Below are 16,001 nucleotides of genomic sequence, written 5' to 3'. Positions count from 1 at the left end.
AGAAATAATGGCCAAAAATTCCCTAATTTTGATCAAAGACAAAAATTCATGGAAGATGCTCAACGAACCCCAAGCCAAATGAACACAAAGCTCAAACCAAGACAAGTGAACGTAAAAGATAAAGAGTAAAATATGAATGTATCAAGAGAAAAATGATAAATTACATAAGGGGTATTGATCCAATTCACAGGGACACAACACAGGAAATTATGGAGGATGCAAGAGTCTTTAAAGCATTAAAGACAAAAACTAGTAACATGGAATTCCATGAGCAATGAAACAATCCTTCAGGAACGGAGGTAAAACGGAAGCACTTTCAGATAAACGACAGTCAGGAAACCCAGCCGCAGCACACCTGCACTGCAGAAAAGCCAACGCAGGGTGCGAAGGCAGGAGGACATCACACCAACAGGAACCTGCGTCCTCAGGCTACAGAGAGAAGCCTGGAAACAGGAAACATCTGAATAAATAAAAACACTGTTTTCTCTGACTTTCTTCATAAATCACAAATATTTAAAAAGCAAAAATTACATTGTCTTACGATGTTTTTAATCTGACATATAATCACTAAAACATAAAAGACAGGAGCAATATGAATGTACGTAGTTGCAAGATTTCTATACTTTATGTGAAGAGGTGCAATATTAAATATAACTGTACTGTAAAAAGTTTAGAATGTATACAGCCAACACTTAAAAAAAATGCAAAAGAGAAGACAAAAATTACCAATACCAGGAATAAGAGGAAACATCACAGCAGAAGCTACAGACAGCAAAAGGATACTGAGAGGATATTAACAACTTTATGCCAATAAACTCACAACCTAGATGAAATGGATAAATTTCCTGAATAAAAAATTACCAAAATAGATCCAAAAAGAAATAGAAAATCTAAAAAGCCCTGTGCTAGGGGTCCACCAAGACCATCTTCATACTTGATGACTGGCTAGAAAGACTCACATCACTAAATAGCAGGGAAACGCAACTACAGGCACAATGAAATACCACTTCACACCCACCAAAATGGCTAAAGCTAAAAAGTCTAATGAGATCAGGTGTTGGAAGGGGTGCAAACCAGCTGGCTCTCCCATACGTTGCTGGTGGGAATACAAATGCTACAGCTGCTCTGAAAAACTATACACCATTATTTTCTAAAAGTTAAACATATACTTCCCAGACAATGCAACGAATCTATTCCTAAACATTTACCCTCCAAAAAATAAAATATCTGCCCACACATAGCATTTTATTCAATCCAAGTGTATTTCAACTGGCAAATTAAAAAATTGTAGGGGCCAGCCCAGTGGTGTAGTGGTTAAGTTAACGCACTCTGCTTTGGAGGCCTGGGATTTGCAGGTTCGGATCCCGGGTGCAGACCTACATGCTGCTCATCAACCCATGCTGTGGCAGCATCCCACATATAAAATGGAGGAAGACTGGCACAAATGTTAGCTCAGCAACAATCCTGCTCATGTAAAAAGAGGAAGACTGGCAACAGATGTTAGCTCAGGGCCAATCTTCCTCACACACACACAAAAAGTTGTGAAATATCCAAATTATAGCAAAAAAAGGAACAAAATGTGAATACACAAAACAGCATAGATGAATCTCAATTTCCTAAGTAAAAGAAGCCAAACACAAGAGATTCCATACTGAATAACTCAATTTATAAGAAATTCTAGAAATGACAAAAGTACAGTGACACAAAGCAGATGAATAGTTGCACGGAGACATCATACACAAAAATTAACTCAAAATGAATCATGATCCTATACACAAAAGTTAAAACTATAAGACTTAGGAAAAACCCAATAAATCCTCATGACCTTGGACTAAGCATCAGTTTCCTAGATATGACATCAAAAGCATAAGGAAACAAAGAAAAAAATAGATAAACTGGAATTTGTCAAAATTAAAAACATGTGCTTCAAAGGAAACTATCCAGAAAATGAAGATAACCCACAGGATGGCAGAAAATATGTGCAAATCACACATCAGATAAACAAGTGTTCAGGATACATAAAGAATTCTCACAAATCAACAATAAAAAAACAAACAACCCAATTACAAAATGGGAACAGGATCTGAATAGACTTTTTTCCCCAAGAAGATGCAGAACTGGCCAATAGATGCTCAACAATTTCTTATTAGGGAAACATAAAGCAAAATTTCAAAAGTGGTAATGAGATGCCACTTCACACCCTTGAGGATGGCTATAATCTAAAAGACAGACAACAATTTTTTTAATAAAGGAAAAGAGCAAACGTTGGTGAGAATGTGGAGGAAGTAGAACTCACATTCACTGCTGATGGAATTGTAAAATGGTCCAGCTGCTAGGGAAAACAGTTTGACAGTTCCTCAAAGTTAAACAGAGTTACCACATGACCCAGCAATATCACTCCAAGGTACATACTCAAGAGAAATCAACACATGCGTCCACACAAAAACCTGTATGAAATGTTTACAGCAGTATTATTCACAAAAGCCGAAAGGTGGGAAAAACTCAAAAGTCCATCAACTGATGAAGGATTAAACAAAATGCAATATATCCAGACAATGGAATATTACTCAGCAATGAAGAGGAATGAAGTACTGATACACACTACAACATGAATGAACCTGAAAACATTATGCTAAGTGAAGGAAGCCAGACACAAGCCACATATTCTATGACTACTTACATGAAATGCCCAGAATAGGCAAATCCATAGAGAGAGAGTGTAGACGAGCAGTTGCAGAGGACGGGGGGAACGGGGAGTGACCGCTAATGAACGTAGGTTTTCTTTTTCAGGTGATGAAAATGTGGAATTAGATGGTGGTGATGGTTGTACAAGTCTGTGAACATGCTACAAATCACTGAACTGCACACTTTAAAAGTGAGAGGTTTATGGCATGTTAATTACATTTCTGTAATCTTTTAAAAAGATGAATGACTCTTTAAAGCAAAAATTATAACTATATATTTAGGGTGTTTTAGCACATTTAGAAGTAAAATGCCTGATAACATGGGAAAAGATGGGAGGGGGCAAATGGAAATTTACTGTCGTAAGGTTTTCAAAGCATATGTGAAGTGGTATGATGTTATTTGAAAGTAGAAAAGGCACCTACCAAATCAAAAAACAAAACAAAGAGATAAAGCTTTAAGAATAATACTAACAATACTTGATTATAAATAAAAAAACTTTCCCATATGCTTAATTTCTACCCCTTACACTCCATTTTCCTCTACCTAAAACATCTACCTAGATGTCACCAGGTCCTTGAAAATATTCTTCAGTGGTGACTGCTCTTTCTCCCAGACTTCCCAGAAGAGAGCCAGGCCTCCTCCTTGAGGCTCAGCTGCCAGCAATGGCGAACAGGAAGCGTGCGTGCTGGCGTTCTCACTCTCCTGCAGATATCACTACTTCCTACTGAGCCAACACATCTCCTCAGAACCCTCTGAACGTATCCTCAGCAACTGCTACCCAACATCAGCTGAAGCTGAGACTCAGGAGAGAGGTGGCTAGTTGATCCCTTTCATTACTACCTTCTGTTCTTTCGAAATACAAGCCACTTGCTCACATCAATCTCTCGACCCCTTCATCGAACTCTTCATCCTACTCACCTTACTCAGTGGTTCCTATACTGGCTCATATTTGTTTTTTGCATTCTGTCAGAAGTCATTAGTCCATGTGACCCAGCACTACCAACACTGGTCTCAAATTTCCTTGAAGTCCTGTTTCAAACTCCATATACAGGCCTGTACAGGGAGCAGTAACTGAAGGCTCCAGCTACATTCTGCCTTCTGCTCACCTCCTGAAGTACTGAGGCAGAATAAACCAGAGCAGTGATGCTCCAGCAAGAGCACTAGATTTGGAGTCATAATACTTGAGTCCAAGCCCTGATCTGACACTGTGGGAACTTAGGTCTGTTTCACTAGAGATATGCTATCTCAAAATTAAGAGCCTAGAGCAGAATTTCAACTAAAGTGGCCTCTAGAGATACTCAAAACAAGTTACCATCATTCACCCAGGCGAATTACTCTCAATTTTACTTGTCACATTATCCACCAAAAGTCCAAAGCTAGGATTATATCCACTATTTATTCTATTTTACCTATTTAAGATTACGGACATTTTAATTGTAATAAAAATCTAGTGATACTTAAATATCTTATGTTGCATTTCAAAGTAACTGAAAAGTTTATGATTCTTGTACAACAAAAGGAATCATGAAAATTAGGAATCAAAACAGTACCTCAATATTTTTACTGGCCACATTCTTCACAACAGCAGGAAACAATTCAGACGCATTCTTCCCTTTTGCAATCATCTGAAGAATAAAAGTGGAATATTAGGGCTAAAACTTTTTCTAATTAGTCATTTGAAAATAAAACACAAATTCCACATCACTAAATATTTAGAAGATTAAATCAGCAATAAGCTCTGGGACGAACAAGCTGAACTCTTTTTGACTCATCTTACTTATCCCAACTATCTACAGCAAAGAACAAACAACTCCTGTGTATCAACATAAATACACAAATACACAGACACATTAAGGAAGAAATATAAATTAATTTAAGACATATAATAAAATATTTACACCAGTTTTCTCTGGCTAATGGGGCTGTAAATACTTTTACATGTCTGCACTGTTCTTTACCTTCCACGTCCTTACATTAAAGGTGTACCGCATTTGGAGCCAGGGTGGGGAACAAATGTTAGTCTAAATGAATTCTTTCTCCCTTGGCTTTCTTCTCATGGATTCCCCCACGTCTCGGACCATGACTTTTCAAAGTCCCCTTCACCAAAGCCTCTTCCTCTGCCCATGAAAGTTCTCTGCAACCCATCTCTTCAGGCTACACCATTCTACAGTCTCTGAAACTCATAAGATTTCATGCACCCGCGTCACGTCACTCTCACCTCTGTGGGGATCAATTCCCCAAACTCTAGCCCTAACTCCGAGATCCAGTTCCACCTCTCTAACTGGACATCATCAGATGTCTCTCTCATCCCAAACTTACTATGTCTAAAACCAAACTCACTTTTCACAATGAAATGGCATTCATGCTAGAATTTCCTATTTCCACTAATTCTCCCAGATACCAGAAAGATAATACAAGAATAGAATTATTTTGTCTCTTCTCACACCTACACCAGGTCCTGCTGTGATTTCTTAGTACCCTCAGGTTAATCGCTTCTCACTGCTACTCTCCTAGCACAGGTCAGGATCACCTCACAAAGGACTTCCCAACAGTCCCGTCTGCTCCTATCCATAACGGACATCACTGAGCTTACCATGCTTAAAACCCTACTTTGCATGTCAGCCCCACTCAAAGATTTCTAAAGCCTCTGACTTCCTCAGAGTCCAAACTATTTCACTTAATATTCAAACGCTCTCACAATTTGCACTACATCTCTTTTAAGTTCATCAACCATTATTGTTCTATATCAATGCTATTATCAAAGATCAGATACTCACTACCAGAACATTCTCTGACTCCTCTATGCCTGTGCTCACATCATGCCCCCAACCCAATTCTTTTTACTTTTCTAAGTTCTACCACTCCATCTAGAGTGCCATCACATTCTAATCATTCTCCCTTGCTATAGCTGTCTCCTAATACTCTGCCCACTACGGCCTCCAAACCTCATTTCCTCCAGAATGTTTTCATTTACACTTTTCATTTGGAATTTCCTATGTGCTATCTTTTATTTCTATTTATTTCAGCTTTATGTCTACCTGTATTCCCATTTGCTTCACTCCCATGCCCAGAATATATCTTTATGTCTTTTAATAGTCCAGACTTCGATAACACAAAATAAAGTTTAACTATAGGATAATTTTTTGGAAAGGGATTTTTTATGAATTACCCACCATATCTAAGAAATTTCCTAAAAAAAAAAGAAGGTATTAGTGTTATGAATTTATGACAAATGTTTTATAAATATTATGTGATATTATAAGCATTATAATCCCAGTTAGCAATTTCTCAGAAGACCTTCCTACATGACAGCTTTAAAATACTCTGATACAAGATAGTCTTTTCATATTCTATTTCTTTCCTTGTGATATTATTTGATTTGAGTATTTTGTGAAACCTGCTAAGTACTACAGAAGGTTCACAAAATCCTGTGGCTAAAACATCTTTATATGACTTTCACAACTCTTTCAACTTCCTCATCTGTCAAATAAAGAAAGACGGATTAGCTGTTCTCTAGGGCCCCTTCCTTCAGTTATTCACAAGTACCTGAAATCAGAGATCCTGTCCTATTATGTCCTATTCCAAGGCTTCCCCAGCTTCGTTCTACAGAATGCTATTCAAAGAGACATTACACACGAGGGAGGAAAAAATCCTACAGTCAAACGCATTCAACAAATACTGCTGTGAGGACACTACAGGCCAGGGCCTATTCTGGGCCTTGGGGATACAGCCATGACTAACAGGAAGTCCTCGCCCATTGGACCTTCTAACGGGGGGAGGGACAATAAACAAATACAATATGTGAGGTGGTAAAAGACAGTACTACGGAGAAAAACAAAGGATTCTAAGAGAAATGGGAAGTGCTAGGGTGGGAGCAGGAGTCGCTCTTTCATGTTTCAGTCAGTGTCTGCATGGTATATATTTTTCCATCCTTACATTTTTACTCTATTTATGTCTTTACATTAAAAGTGGATTTTTCCTAGAGAACACATAGTTGCATCCTGATACTGTCATCCAATCTGACAATCTCTTTTAGCAGGTGACTTCTTACGTTTAATAAAATTACTGATGTGGTAAGATTCAGGTCTACTGTTTTATTACGTGTCTTCTCTTTATTCCCTGTGTTTCCTGTTCTGCCCACAGCTATCCCCATTATTTGGGAATTTTTTAGTATTCAGTACTTTAATTTTTTTTATTTCTTTTTCCTTTTTCTCCCCAAAGTCCCCCGATACATAGTTGTATATTCTTAGTTGTGGGTCCTTCTAGTTGTGGCATGTGGGATGCCACCTCAGCGTGGTTTGATGAGCGGTGCCACGTCCGTGCCCAAGATTCCAACCGATGACACACTGGGCCGCCGCAGCGGAGCGCGCGAACTTAACCACTCGGCCATGGGGCCGGCCCCAGTGCTTTAATTTTTATATTGACTTTTTGGCTATATCTTTTTGTATGACTTTTAGTGGTTCTTCCTCTAGGGATTATCAGATAGATAGATCAATCGAGATTTATCAAACCTTTCACAGTCTGCTTAGAGCTAATCTTGCACCAGGCCAAATAAAGTGTAGAAACCTTACAACCATATAGGCCCTTTGAGTCCCTCCCTCCCTGTTAGCCTTTATGTTACAGCTCTCATTTCCATTACATTTACATCCTTGAAAATCTCTTAGACAGTGGGATAACATAAGAGGAATAAAATTAGACTTTTATGTTTACCAGATATTTACCATTTTGACTGGTCTTACTCAAAATCCATCTATCATTTCCCTTTAGCCTAAAGAACTTTCATTGGCATTTCATTAAAACAGATCAGCTAAAAATACCCAGATTCTCTTCACCTGAGAATGTCTTTATTTCATCTTCATTCTTGAAGGGTATTTCCACTGCATATAGAATTCTGTGTTAACAGTTACTTTCTTTTAGTACTTTAAAGATGGTCCACTTTAAAGACGGTCTTCTGGCTGCCATGGTTTCTGATGGGAAATATGGAGTTATTCAAATCACTGTTCCTTTGTATGTTATGTATCATTTTTTCCCCAGGTACTTTCAAGATGTTTTTCTTTATTTTTGGATTTCCACAGTTTAATTGCTATACGTTAAGGCATAGTTTTCTTTGAGTTTATCCTGACTGGGGTTCACTGAGCTTCTTTCATCTACAAATTTATGTCAGTCATCAATTTGGGACGTTTTCAGCCAATATTTATTCAAATATTTTTTCTCCCTCAATCTCTTTCTCTTCTTCTGAACACATTTGTTAGATCTTCTCATATCATCCAATAAGAACCTGAGGCTGTACTACTTTCTTCTTAATCTCTATTCTGCAAAGTGACTAATTTCTAACGATCTGTCTTCAACGTCTGGCTCTTCTGTTATATCCATTCTGCTATTGAGTCAATCCAGGCTATTTTTTTATTTCAGATATGATAGTATATACATGACAGAAATTTCAAAAAATTTCTATATGATGTGGTTCACTTGAGATATTTCAGAAAACAACCATCTACTCATTAGTTACCACTGGGGAATGAGTGGATATAGGATATCCCGTTCCCTAGCGTAACTTACCATTTAATCATAAATGGCCCTAATATTACCTACTACCAAAGTATAAGACAAGAGAGGTGTCTGTTCAAAACCCAGCACTGGGATCGTGACGGGAATTACACTGACTATGTAGACCACTTTGGGAAGATGGGTATCGTAACAATATCAAGTCTTCCAATCCATGAACACAAGATGTCTTTCCACCGACTTGTGTCTTTAATTATTTTCAGCAACGTTTTGCAGTTTTCAAGGTAAAAGTGTTTTGCCTCCCTGGTTAAGTTTATTCCTAGGCATTTTATTCCTTTTGATGTAGTTGTAAATGGGATTGTTTTCTTAATTTCCTTTTTGGATTGTTCAGTTAGTGTACAGACACAACTAATTTTTGTATTTTGATTTTGTATACTGCAACTTAGCTAAATTCATTCATTAGTTCTAAAAGTTTTTTTGTGGAATCTTGAGGGTTTTCTAAATATAAAATCATGTTGACTGTGAACAAAGATAATTTTACTTCTTCCTTTCCAATTTGGATGCCTTTTATTTCTCTTCCTTGCCTAAATGCTCTGGCTAAAACTTCCAATATTTTGCTGAATAGAAGTGGCAAAAGCAGACATCCTGGTCTTGTTCCTGAGTGTAGAGGAAAAGATTTCAGTCTTTCACCACTGAGTATGATGTTAGCTGTGGGTTTTTCATATATGGCCTTTAACATACTGAGGTAGTCTCCTCTTAGTCCTAGTTTGTTGAATGTTCTCTCATGAAAGAATATTGAATTTTGTCAAAAGCTTTTTCTGTATAAATTGAGACAATAATGTGGTTTTCTTCCTCCTTCCTTCTGTTAACGTGGTGTATTACGATAATTGGGTTTTATGTTGTTCATGTTCTTTTTTAAATATTGAAGAATAATCTAGATCCAAAAACTCTTGTTAATCTTTTAAATTTAGGAAGAAAAAGAGGAGAAATTGTGCTTAATTTCTTTTTCTTTTTTTCTGCTGAGGAGGATTCGCCCTGAGCTAACATCTGCTGCCAATCTTCCTCTTTCTTTGTGTGTGAGCCACCACCACAGCAGGGCCACTGGCAGACAAGCAGTGTAGGTCCACACCTGAGAAAAAAAACCTGGGCTGCTGAAGCAGAGCACACTGAACTCAACCACTAGGCCACCAGGTCTGGCCCTGTAGTTAATTTCTTAACAGTTTTAACTGGCTTCATTTTTCATAGCAATAAAAATGGTTTACTCCAAAAAGTTCAAAATTTTTAGTTTATAAATAAATACTGGTTAATTTACAGGTAACATGAAAAAAAAGAAAGAAGGTCTTAGAGAGTTTCAGATCCAACTGAAACTGGAATTTTGATAGTATCCTCAGATTTAGTGAAATAACGTATCTTAATGGGACGTAAAAGCCAAAGTTTAATGAAATAATTAAGAGCAATGGCTGCTTTACAGGCCAGTGCGGGACAGTAACCAGCAGGAACGCAAACTGAAACCACGCAAAGCAATCTTGATAATCAATTGTAAAGCTTACAATTGATCTGTGACTTTTAAAAATTTTGCAAAAACATTAAAACTCTCTTACTGTCAGTTATAAATGAATAGGAAAATGAAAAATAGTAAAACTGACATTTATTTATTACACTATAATTTAGAACACTGGAAACACTGAGAATATCTTATCAAGAGTATTTGGAATGGTTGTGCCTCATTCTCACCATTTAATTTAAGACACTGAGCAAGCATCTCTTCTATACCTTGGTAACTTACCAAACTCCTATCCAAGGCTGGATCACTTTCCAGCATTTCATCCTTGGCACTTTCAGTGTTGTGAATTATCTCCTAGGATTTCTCTAATGTGAAGTTTTTTGGCAGCATCACTTCCTCTGGCTTATCTTCACCCTTTTCATCACAAACATTTTCCTCATTTATGTTGAAAAGTTCACCTTCACGAAGTTCCTCCAGCTACATATTTAGAGGCTCTCAAAAAGTGGCCGTGTCACCATTCCCACAGTCAGCTATTTCTCTTTAACTCCATTTACATTCTATCGGATTTTCATTTCCAGTGTTATCACTTTTCATTTCTCTGCTACATTTTCATCTTTGTTAACCAAATCCCTCTTTCAATTATCCATTTTTGTAAAATGTCAAGTCAGTTTCTCACTGGGAAACAAGGAAGGAACCCAACTACATGAGGATGAACTGAATGAGACACACAGTGACCAATCACTACAAGACTGTGGAAGACGTGCCATGACCAGTCACTGACCACCATGCACACTTGCTATCTACAGAGTAAGCTGTGGACTGAAGAGTTAGTGCTGAAGTTGGTATATTATGCAATTACTATGCTAATGATACCACAGGAACTGAAATTTGAACGGTGTCTTAGGGTACTGGCATTATTTAACTAAACTAGGGTAACTGAAATTTCTGCATATCAAAGCCATGCAAAGCAAGAACTACCTGTCCATAAATGCTATTATTTATAAAGTATAACATTAACAAATGAAAAATTTACTAAAGAATCTTCAACATTTCCCCTACATTACCAAATGGCATAAAGCTGAATATAAGAACCAAGTAATTTACAGGTGTTCAGCAGATGCAATAAGACCTTCACTTTTATATATTTGATTTTCATAACAACTCACCTTTTAACAGAACATATTGATAACTATAATCATCTTTTATAAATAGGATTTAGACTTGACTGTATCAAGAAAAGAAAGAAAATTTCAAACACTTATATGGTGGCACCGCCTGCTGGAAAACAGTACTGTTTCAGCTGTTTTATCATCTTATTGCAATAGAGTTTATTTGTGAAATTATGCAAATTTATTATATTTTGACCTTATTGCATAAAAATGCGTGGGAAATAAAATCAGCAATAGTGGTGATAAAACGCATAGTAGTGATGAGAAAGACAGGTTTCGTTGATTTAATTCCACTGAGACAAAAGCAGGACTCTTTAGCATTACATAGTCACTGAATTAAGCCAGTTTTTTTCACTGTGAATGTAAAAAATTAAACGAAAAAAATAGAGCAAGAGCAACACAAACTGCAAAAGTATTCTATTAGAGATTTTACACATAATTAGGAACTGCATTATATTCTTAGCTCTCTGACCATGGAATCCCTCTAATAACACATTAGTCGATGGTTTGAATTTTGCTTACTAATACTCATTACAAGTTCTATGCTACTAAATAGAATAAAGCATTTCTCTTGGTAGTAATGGAATCTAAAACACAGAAGAAAGCATGCTCACAATTTTTAAGTCATGAAATGACAAAAAAATATTTTTTAGCTAATTCATATCCCTCTTTTTAGACAGTCAGAATATTGCTGTATATAATCTCATTTTGCCTTCAAAATGATTAGCTCTCTCAATCTCATAGGAGAAATATCATGATATTGGATATAGGGTAATTAAATACAGAAAAAATGGAATTAGAACTCAAGTTTCTGAATTCTGACACTTCTTCCAAAACATTGTAGACAGGGAGTTCTAAGTTAATATTAAAGGGCAAATGAGATATTCGATTTGACATTTAACATATTATTGAATATATATATTTAATATCATCATTACGTGTCCATTTTTCAAAAATTGCAATGATCTATTTTACCTACCCCAACAATCCGTTTCATAGCATCCAACTTCGCAGAATCTTTGTTGCTCTCCAACATTTGCTTGAGATCTTCATTCCTATACAAAAGAAAACAAAAAATTTCCATATTTAGATTTCTACACTACACAGCTGTTAAAATATACTACCTTCATAAGAATTAGAAATAATATGACAGAACATGCATAACTGCATTCCTATTTATAATTAATATATATTTCTCATCTAATCCTACAAAATAAGACCAAAGTGCTCTGTTGTCATGAAACCCATCAGTGAAACAAAAATATAAAACTGTACCTCGGTTCTGGGCAAAATATCAATGTGAACATGGGCATACACTCTCTCATCCCAAAATTTCTTCTGCATAATCATCAGAAAAAAAAAATAAGAAAAATCCTTGAATTGGCACTAAAATATTTTGATAAGCCAAAATGAACTTTCTTCAGAATATCACAAGAAAGAGCACTGATTACAGAAAGGGTATGTGTCATTCACACCATCTTTTTTTATCCCTGACTCCTCCCAAAAAAAGGACATAAATACAATAGGAAACCCCCACTGGTACTCCCTAATTCAAAGAATTAAGGAAATTTTAACATCTAAATGAGAAAAGGAGGTAATGAACCAGAGTAGTTAGTGATAAGGATGAAAATGAAGGATAGATTCAAGAATTACTTAGAAGTTGACTAAATATGAGGGATGCGACAGTGGCACTCAATAAGGACGCCCCCTTTCCCAGCTTGGATGACAAGTATATGATGATGCTACCAGGTAAGATAACTTTGCCAAGGAGAGAGAGATTTTCTGTTTTCCAAGCAGCACTATATAAACCTCCCTAAAAGATAGTGCAGAACAAAAACTATCAATGCTTTATACAGAAGAGTTGCAAAAAAAGAGAAAAACTCATGAAGAATTGTCTCTCAATAGTTTCTTTTGCTCACAACAGACCTGCCTCTATTCTTTCAAGTGAACCTTCTTTCTATAAATTTGCAAATTCCCCCCAGCAAAAGAAAATGTATAATTTGCAATTTATAATCGTTTTTCCTCCAACATGGCAGAAAAGATTTAAGAATTCTCAGACTTGACACCAAAAGCACAGCCCACAAAAGGGAACAACGATAAATTGGACCTCATCAAAATTAAAAACACTTGCTCCATGAAAAATCCTCTTAAGAGGAAAACAAAGTTACAGACTGGCAGAAAATATTTGCAACCATATATATATGACAAAGGACTGGTATCCAAAATATAAAAAGAACTCCAAAACTCAACAGTTAAAAGAAAATCAATTAGAAAAGGGACAAAAGACATTGTTATGACTGAATTGTGTCCCCGCACCCCCAAATTCATACATTGAAGCCCCAACCCCCAATGTGACTTTGTGTGGAAACAGGGACTTTCAAGAGGTAATTAAGGTTACATAAGATCATATGGGTGTGACTCTAATCCAACAGGACTGGTGTCCTTATGAGAAGAGAGACACCAAAGGTGGCACTGAGACAAGGCCATGTGAGGACACAGCAAGAAGGCAGCCATCTGCAAGCCAAGGAGAGGGGCCTCAGGAAAAACCGAACCTGCCAACACCTTGATCTTGGGCTTCCAGCCTCCTGGAAGAACCGTGAGAAACACACTTCCGTTGTTTACGCCATCCAGTCTGTGATGTTTTGTTCTGGCAGCCCTAACAAACTATTACAGATTTTGGTACCCAGAAGTGGAGCGCTGCCATAACAATACCTAAAAACGTGGAAGTGGCTTTGGAACTGGGTAACGGGTAGAGGCTGGAACAGTTTTGAGATGTATGTTTAAAAAAACCTAGATTGCCTTGAAGAAGCTGTGGCAGGCATATGCATGTTAAAGGTGATGATGATGAGATCTCAGATGGAAAAGAGGAAGATGTTATTGGAAACTGGAGGAAAGGCGGTCCTTGTCACAAAGTGGCAAGAACTTGGCTCAACTGTGTTCTGGTGTACATGGAAAGTAGAAGCTAAAAGTGATGAACTTGGATATTTAGCTGAGGAGATTTCTAAGCAAAGTGCTGAAGGCGCAGCCTGGTTTCTCCTTGTTGCTTATAGTAAACATGAGAAAGAAAGATAAATTAAAGGAATTGTTGAGCAAAAAGAAAGTAGAATTTGAAGATTTGGAAAATTCTCAGTCTATCTGTATTGCAAAAAACAAGAAAGCATCTTCAAACCTCTTTCAAAAGTGTGGCTGGAAAATCATTTGATAAAGAGGTCCTGAGTACCACTCATGGATTTAATCTGACATCTCAGCAGAAGCCAGGAGTAGAGATGGGGTTATACCAGCAGAAACACTGCCAGCTTGGAACAAAGGGAAGGGATGGGATAAAATGAAGGAAGGCTGTCAGACTTTTGCGGCCAAATGTAGGCAGTAAGCACAGGACAGGACAATGTAAGGACACACAGAGAAGGCAGCCTTCTCTAAGTCAAGGAGAGAGGCCTTAAGAGAAACCACACCTGCTAACACCTGGGTCTTGGACTTCCAGCCTCTACAACACTGAGAAATAAATGTCTGTTGATCAAGCCACCCAGTCTGTCCTATTTTGCTGTGGCAGCTCTAGCAAACTAATACAGAAATCAACAAACAATTCACCAAAGGAGATACACAAATGGCAAAAAGCAAATAAAAAGATAATCAACTTCATTAGCCATTAGGGAAATGCAAATTAAAACCACAGCAAGATATCACTACAGACATAAGAGAAGGGCTCTCATCTAAAACCAAAAAATAGTGACAACAGCAAATGATAGTAAGGACAGAGAGGAAATGGATCCCTCACATACTGTGGTGGGAATGTAAAAGATTACAGTCACTCTGGCAGGTGAGCTGTTTCTGCAATTATACAACCCAGAGTAATTGCACTCTTGGGCATTTATCCTTGAAAAACAGAAATTTATACTCACACAAAAACCTGTACACAGGTATTCACTGCAGCTTTACTCCTGCTAGCCAAAATGGAAACAACTTAGGTGCCCTTCAATGGATGAATGGGTCAACAAGTCATGGTATATTCATGGCATGGAATACTACTCATCAGTAAAAAAGAAACCAACTACTGATACACGCAACAACTCTAATTAATCTCCAGAGAAGTATGCTGAGTGAGAAAAGTCAATTAATTCTAAAACGTTACATACTGTTATTCTCTTCATATAAAAACTCTTGAAATAATAAAATTATAGAAATGGAGAAAGATTCATGGTTGCTGAGGGTTAATCTCAAGAAAGGGAAGGGAGATAGAGCAGGGCAACAGAAGAGATCCCTGTGGTGATGGAACTGCTATGGATCCCTACTGTCATGATGGCAACACAAACCTACACAGGAAAAGCACACACACACAGAGACAAAGAAGTACAAGTAAGCTAAGGAAATCTGAACAAGATGGGTGAAATATATCAATGTCAACATCCTGGTTGTGATATTATACTATAGTTTATCACTGAAGGAAACTGGGTAAACTGTACCCAAGATCTCTCTGTATTATTTCTTATAAGTGCACATGAATCTACAATTATCTCAAAATCAAAAGTTTAATTTTAAAAAGTTACATAACTTTTTAATTATAACTCATTTATAAGAAGACAAACAGGACAATCAAAAGAAATGGCCAAAAGACTGGAAAAGTCGTTTCACAAAAGATTAGGAATACCCATAAGCATATGAAAAGATAATTAAGATCATTAATCACCAGGGAAATGCCAATTAAATGAGATACCATTACACATCCATTAGTACAGGTGTAGTTAAGACTGACAATAACAAATGTTGCCAGGCTATGGAGCAACTAAAACTCACACACTACTGGTGGGAATGTTTAAAAAAAACCACTTTGGAAAACTGGGAGTTTCTTACAAAATTAAACATAAATCTACCATGTGACCCAGTCATTCCACTCCCCAGAGAAATAAAAATGTACTTCCACACAGTCACTTACATGAATATTCACAGCAGCCTTATTCATAATAGTAAAAAACTGGAAAAATTCCAAACGTCCATCAGTAAAATATGATTTATCCATACACTGGGATACTATCCAGCAATGAAAAAGAATTAACTACTGATACATGCAACAAGACAGATGAATTCTCAAAATCATTATGCTGAGTGAAAGCAGCCAGATACAAAACAGCATAATTTAATCC

General features: G+C 36.9%; 1 protein-coding gene across 9 annotated transcripts in view; it reads right to left on the bottom strand.

Annotated features, from left to right (window-relative positions):
• AP3B1 (adaptor related protein complex 3 subunit beta 1) overlaps positions 1-16,001 on the bottom strand; it is a 227,657-nt gene that overhangs the window by 180,003 nt on the left and 31,653 nt on the right. For all 9 annotated transcript variants that reach the window (XR_011425714.1, XR_011425716.1, XR_011425715.1 and 6 more), the window contains exons 2-3: positions 11,843-11,918; positions 4,236-4,310 (exon numbers count right to left, since the gene is read on the bottom strand). Coding sequence is in view for 6 of the 9 variants with exons in the window: in XM_001918342.6 (XP_001918377.2) it covers positions 4,236-4,310; positions 11,843-11,918 (151 nt within the window). In the remaining 3 variants the exon portion in view is untranslated. The remainder of the gene's footprint in view (positions 1-4,235; positions 4,311-11,842; positions 11,919-16,001) is intronic.

This window comes from Equus caballus, chromosome 14 (assembly GCF_041296265.1).
Source record: "Equus caballus isolate H_3958 breed thoroughbred chromosome 14, TB-T2T, whole genome shotgun sequence".
NCBI lineage: Eukaryota > Metazoa > Chordata > Mammalia > Perissodactyla > Equidae > Equus > Equus caballus.
The sequence above is the reverse complement of the archived record's forward strand: the minus strand, read 5'-3'. Positions and strand labels throughout refer to the sequence as shown.